Raw genomic sequence first — 6758 nt, forward strand, 5'->3', positions numbered from 1 at the left:
GGGGGGGGGGGGGGTTATGGAGGGAGGTACAGAATCTATCTGTACTGGAGGAAACTCTTGAGCAGAGTAGGCAGTTTGAGGTGAGAAATCAGATGCAGTCTGGATCGGCCCATGTAGTTTCGAATACTCAGTCTACACAGCTGACACAGAGACCGCGGCGTGGCTATCAATGAGGAAACAAAGTTAGCAATATCCCCCTTTTAAAATAAAAATAAAAATCTTTTTAAACAACTTAGTGGTTCATAGAGTATATGGACAAAGTGACCCAGCCTAAAATAATCATGCAACTTCATCAAAGATACCTTTTTTTTTTTTTTAAGTTGCATTCAAAATTCACAGAAGATCCAGGATCAAGTGATCTGGATCATTTCCTGAACCGATTCCCTCTTTCTTTCCTATCAAAAATGAGCAACATTACCCTCATAAAGAAGGAGCACAGCCTCTGCCGTACTGCTGGGTGGCGCTGTCTCCACCGGCCTTTGTAGCTCCAGGTTGCGAGCGTTGATGTTAGCGCCGAAATCTAGCAGCACTCTGATGATTTCTGGACAGTCCTTCTGTGCTGCAGCGTGCAGTGGTGTGTCAAGGAAACGGCCCTTCTGCACATTCGCTCCTAAGAAAAACAGATTCATTTATGATAGGGTAAAATAAAAACTAAAGAAAAGTGAGATGGTCTGAACTCACACCAAAATACACCCAAGTAATTTAATTTCTTTTTTTGAACAGTAAAAGTGTGCACAGAGCCACATCAAACTCACCTCCATCCAGAAGTTTCTGTGTACACTGGAGCTGCCGGGAGACACAGGCAATGTAGAGAGGTGTTCCTAGATGAGGGATGTCGAAATCTACATCTGCTCCCCACGAGATGAGAGATTCTATACATGCTGCCTGGCCTGAGACAACAAGAACATGTATGTTTACATTTTTGTAACCTCTGCTATAAATACTATACATTCAAATCAACTGATTTTTTTGTGGTTAGACTAGAGCGGTTACCTGGCAAGCAGAACTGCGTACCTTTGCTAGAGGCCTCATGAATGGGCGAAGGCTGGAACGCTTCTGCCTGTGGTTTTGCTCCATGTTCCAAAAGCACCTCTGTGCAGGTGACACTTCCTGCCGAGCATGCGTTAAACAGTGGGGTCACGCCGTCAATAGTCGTAGCATTCACCTGCCACATACAAGAATATTTAAACAGCACAATCTGCACAAACAGATCAGTCTGAGCAAAGTCTTCTATTATACAAAAAGCAAGAAAACACAAAGTATTTCCTGAAACAATTAAGGAAGCCCGGGGTTCCTTAAGGGAAGTTATCAGAAGTGGTTATATTTCAGTAACTATATGGTTTGGAGATAAAATTCCAATTATATAATTTATGTTGTTCCTTTAGAAGTTTAGTTGGTTCCACATTTCTAATTCAAAACTATTAAAGTTGAATTATTTTGTGAATTTTATCTTCCAACTTAACATTCCATTATCAACATATTTTTGCTATAGCCGTAGACACATGAAAAAAATAAAAGCACACTGGCAAACATTTAAGCAATGATCTATATATAAGATTAAGCAAAAGACTGAACCGTGTACTCATGACAACATTATATTTCAGAAATGTCAAGTCAGGGTAAGCTGTGGTTTTTATTGGGGCTAGTTGTCATGTGTTTTTAATATTATAAATGCATGCAATTTATTAAATTAAATATAAAATATTATGTATAATATTTTACATTTAATTATAATATACAATTAATTATTGAAAATAAACATTAAAATATTTGATGGGTAACACAATGGTATTTTTATATACCTTTTTTTTAATAATTACTGATATGCTGTTTAATAACTGTAACTCACATTGGCACCGGCTTCTATGAGAGCCCTGGCACATGCTACATGATCTCCCAGACAAGCTTCGTGCAGAGGAGTCACATGATCAATGGTGATGATATTTGCACTGTAACCCTGGTAATATGGAGAGAAAAAAACACATAAACAAAGTATTTTTTAGAAATGCTAACATATTAATTTGACCTCTTTTTAAAAATTTCTGTTCCGTTTCTGTATGTGCATATATTTGTAAACCTGTGAGAGAAGAGTCTTAAGCGCCAGAAGTCGACCCTGACACGCAGCTTCATGAAGTGGAGAACGATCCGCCCATGAACCTGTGAACACACATCAAATTATTCTTAGTGATAAACAAATGTACTGACACCCAACTGTTTCCCATGACTAATAAATGCCCTTTCATCTCAGAAAAACAAAACTACAAAACAAAACAAAAAAGTTGAATGAACAATTATCAAAGGTTACAATTTACAGCAACCATAATTTGCTGTATTTAAAAGACAACCAATAGTTATAAAAGCACTACCATGTAATTCAAGGGCTTTAAAACACCCACTCAGCCACAGTCGGACTTCATATAATTTCCAGTACATTCTCAAGTGAGAGTGGTGTAAGCACTAGTGATTTTGACACTGCCCATTGACAGCTGTTGAGCACAGATCCTATGACTGGAATTGCTGAAAATGGCAAAGCATTATCATCTACCATGAGAGTGGATCAGCTCTCTAGATACAATAAAGGTCGACTCATTTCAACTGTTGAGCCATTTGAACAGATTCCCCTGTGTTGCTTCAGTACGAAATAAAAATGAAATGATTTGACTACATAAAATGCACAATAAAAAACCGGACAGTTATCTTATCGGTATGTGGGAATGAAAGCAATAAGAGCAATATTCTTCTCCTTTAAAGGCAGCAATATTGTTTCATGTATAAAGGATGGAATTACAAGACACCTCACATAGCAAAAGTCCATTTACATAAACTCAGTGGATGTGCAGTCCTTGGCGTTCTAATCTTTAAACATTATTCCTAGGCAGCAAATGCCAGGGCTCTCCATTCCTGGGAACGGGGCATTTTGGATAGCATGTCTTTTCCATTATGTGTTCGAGCGGAAGCCATGTCAGTGTCAAAGTATTCTCTACCAGCTTAACTCTTCAGAAAGAGCTAAAGGGTCATTTCGTGTCAACTCAACCAGAGGTCCCCGGCTCAAATTTTTGATTTTGTTAATATTTCCTTTTCTGGAGAAAGGAATAACTAAATGAAGAATAACACCAAAATATCAAATTTCATTGATGTATATTTTCTGAGTAAGCCAAAATTTTCACCTGAGATTCAGAGCCAAATTACAGTGGGTTAAAAAGACTTCAGAAAGATGGCAGCATCATTACGTTATGTTTACACATAGATTGGTAGGTCTACTAGTATAATCTGTTGATTTTAGCTATTTTTGTTGCATTACATGCCAGTGGTGACCATTCAAAATGGGGAAAAAGCACTTCTCAAATTTTTTCTACAAAGTTTGCATGCCTGTAACTCAAGAAGTATTAATATCTTAATGCCCTTTTAGATATTGGGTCTTGACAATTTTTTTCTTTTGGCATCTTCATTTTTAAAGCTAGGCATCTATATTAAAGACATCTCAATATGGATTTTAGATTCTAGTTCTTAATAAACTTTTCTTTTGGAATCTTAATTGTCAAGGCCCTATATCATTCAGTCCCAGAGATATGGATCTAGAATTGTAGCTTCTTTGCCTCTATCAAAACAATTGCATAGAATATACCTGTCTGATTGCTAAAAATGCACTGAAATGGTCAAGTTGAGGCACAATAACTTGCTCTCAGTAATCTATTCATAAGATTCTAGATTTGAATCAGTTTCAGGGATATTTGGAAGATTTTTTGTTGATTTTAACTGCTTCTAAAGCTACCAAGAGTTCAGATATGCAGTATCGCAACTACATGTCTGAAATCTCTTAACATAATAATAACATGATCATAGCATAACATAATGATGCTGCCATCTTTCTGAAGTCATTTTAACCCCCTGTAATTTGGCTCTGAATGTCAGGTGAAAATTGTCATGTTGAACCCCCTCTACAAAATAGTGGATTACTCAGTAAATATACATTGATGACATTTAATATTATGTCTTTCATCACTATGCATGTTTATCATTCTTCAGAAAAAAATATTGACAAAAACAAGAATTTGAGCCAGGGAAATCTGGTTGATTTGACATGGAATGACCCTACATTTTTAATAAATTGGTGAGCAGTAATTTTGTGCTAAATTATAATCAATTTTTTAAAAGTTTAATTTCCAAAAATCAATTATCAATTATGCATTTTCGATTCATATTTATTTGTAAAGTGCTTCTCAAAATAAAATAATGAAATAAATAAAAAATTCAAAGCAATGTGTTAACAATGTTTATGTTAAACAAATTTGATAAATATTTTAGTTAACAATTTAACATCAATATCCCTGAAAAAAATAATTATAATAATTTGAGCGAAAAACTTTTTTTAAAATATTTTCCCCTAACACCTCCCTGCAACCTCCTGGGCATCCCCAGATCGCATTTTGAAATTTCCTCAATTAAACAACTGCATCAACCGACTGACCACAGTAGCAAAAACACAGCTACCAACAACACTGTCTTCAGACATTTTATATTTAGTAAGAACAAGAATCATATGTATAACAGAACAGTTGTGAGGGTGTTATATATGCCTTAATACACAGTACTAGTAGCTCCTACCGTAGATTCAGAAAGGATTGAGGAGATCTATATTTAGCAGGAGCTCAATCTAGCCACAACAACATACAACAACTGCCTTCTGCAACTGCCATTCCTGGCACAGAACGAGGCCTAAGAGCAAGAGGTTCTGTTACGTACCCATGTCTCCGTCGCCCCACGGCACATCTAGCCATTGATATGAATACGCCATAGCCTGTAAATGAAAGAACGGCTGTCATCTTGAGGCGCAAAAAAGCAGCCGTCTTCTCTTTTCAGCTTAGCTGAGCGAAGGAGATGAGTTACTGCCACTGAGATTCCAGACTGACATGTGGAAGTTTAAGTCACAGCTGTGCCTCAGGCAATTACAATGATACTAGTTTACTAGATGCTAGTATCATTTAATGATGCAATTTGTGTGATTTTGTGTTTTCTTGTGCATTTAAAAGAATATATGCCATTTAAATATGAATTAGTTAAAACTACTTCATTAGTATGTCAGAAAAAAACATACTGGCACTGCTCAGTATGAACGCTGGCTGTTAAACAGTCTTTATTGAGACTCTGTGAAAGCTTTCATGAATATTTCAGATCCTGTTCTGTTCATGTGACTACAGCTGGGCTCCATGGAGACTAGGACCACTTGTAACTTCCTTGCTTAGCCTAAGCAAGGAAGTTACAAGTCAGTAAGACAGTACTATTCAACTATTCTATGGCACATGGCAATGATATAAAGGAATCCCTCCCCCTACACAGTACAGGGCCATGTCTAATGCATAATGCAGAAGGAGTCCAAACACATAATAGCCTATACTGTGTTTACTTGAACACTGATGGCCTTTCTAAGAGGGTTCAAATGTAGCCAAACTAGAAATAACTAAACTTAGCTGTGTGCAGCAATAAAAACACTAAAACAACACAGATTTTTACCTTAAACTAATAATTACAAGGCCAAGTACACTACATGATAAACACATTACATAGTGCATGCTACTATTTATGTTCATATACTTACTATATGCATAGTCTGCAAAAAAGCTAGCCAGTTTTGTATTTGGGTTGTGGGAAATATAGGAAAGATTAACCAGGCTTTGGAACAAAATGTTCTTTTTTTATCCACCACTGCAAACTATAAATGACCAATAACATAACAACAAGCGCAGATCAGCTTTGCATGCCTATCCGCAGTACTGTTTCATTCATTCATTCTGCTCTGTTGAGAATGCTTGCAGGTGTGCGTACTTCTGACTGACACTGTATGTAGTTAATATCCATCCTCCAAGTTTTATTCCATTCAGTTTTAATAGTTTTATTTAATAATGTTAACATAATATGTACAGGCTAAATATAAAACAATATTAATGATTATATTAACAATTATTAATATTGAGAATGTCATTAATTATATTTTTTATATTATTTATCTAATATTAACTTAATTATTTTTTGTCATTTTAGACAGAAGATCCGCCCTTATACAAAAGCATTACTGCAAGGTGACAGCAGGGCGCAATATAAAGGCACATTTATTTACACGTGTCGATAACTCACCTTGACTAATCAAAATACCCCAGCGCGATTTCTTTTTTTCAGAAAAATCGTCGACGTTCTCTCGCTTTCTTTTCTTGGGAGTATTATCTGAGTACTCGGGTTCTCTGCAGGGAACTTCAGGCATGTTTGCATCAGCTCTGTGTCCTCCTCCTTGCACAGTGCAGAGCGAGTTTGACCAGCGCCCCTTTTTGATTGGCTGCTCGGCTTGTTGTTGTTGTTTCAGATCTCAGCAAGTAGGGGTGACTGCAGGCTGCAGCAGTGGGCGTGGCGAAAGATTAGGGCGTGCCGAAAGGTAGGGGGCGTGGATAAAGGTCTTTCTAATTGGTTAGGGTTATGGTTAGGGGCATAGACATAATAAATACCTAGACGCCTCATTAGCCGCTCGACCGCACGTCAACGTCGCCGCCATATTGGTGAAGGCAGCTCTCATATCGGGACAGGCGAAAACATAACTGACTCGTCGGCAGCTTGGGCATCTACAACCCGTCGCGCAATGTGGACTTATTATATATATATATATTTATTTTTTTATTTTATTTTTTTTCCTGTTTAGCCAATTGCAAACAGGACAACGCAAGCCTTAAGGAAAGCTGAAGAAAGCCTGTTCTCTGCATTTCCAAGAGAGT

The 6758-nt window shown here is 37.1% G+C and overlaps 1 protein-coding gene across 3 annotated transcripts in view; it reads right to left on the reverse strand.

Moving 5' to 3' along the window:
- Nucleotides 1-6: 6 nt before the first annotated feature.
- LOC107676689 (ankyrin repeat and SOCS box protein 5-like) overlaps nt 7-6758 on the reverse strand; it is a 9247-nt gene continuing 2495 nt past the window's right edge. The window contains exons 1-8 of one of the 3 annotated variants that reach the window (XM_016471331.1): nt 6133-6202; nt 4744-4798; nt 2078-2157; nt 1850-1957; nt 1015-1165; nt 756-890; nt 419-610; nt 7-163 (exon numbers count right to left, since the gene is read on the reverse strand). In XM_016471331.1, the coding sequence (XP_016326817.1) occupies nt 36-163; nt 419-610; nt 756-890; nt 1015-1165; nt 1850-1957; nt 2078-2157; nt 4744-4795 (846 nt within the window). In that variant the 5' untranslated portion in view covers nt 4796-4798; nt 6133-6202 and the 3' untranslated portion in view covers nt 7-35. Of the gene's footprint in view, nt 164-418; nt 611-755; nt 891-1014; nt 1166-1849; nt 1958-2077; nt 2158-4743; nt 4799-6132; nt 6333-6758 lie in introns of those variants that run through there. The other 2 variants (XM_016471329.1, XM_016471328.1) reach the window with 2 other exon arrangements.

Source organism: Sinocyclocheilus anshuiensis, unplaced genomic scaffold (genome assembly GCF_001515605.1).
Source record: "Sinocyclocheilus anshuiensis isolate Anshui unplaced genomic scaffold, SAMN03320099.WGS_v1.1 scaffold76, whole genome shotgun sequence".
Taxonomy (NCBI): domain Eukaryota; kingdom Metazoa; phylum Chordata; class Actinopteri; order Cypriniformes; family Cyprinidae; genus Sinocyclocheilus; species Sinocyclocheilus anshuiensis.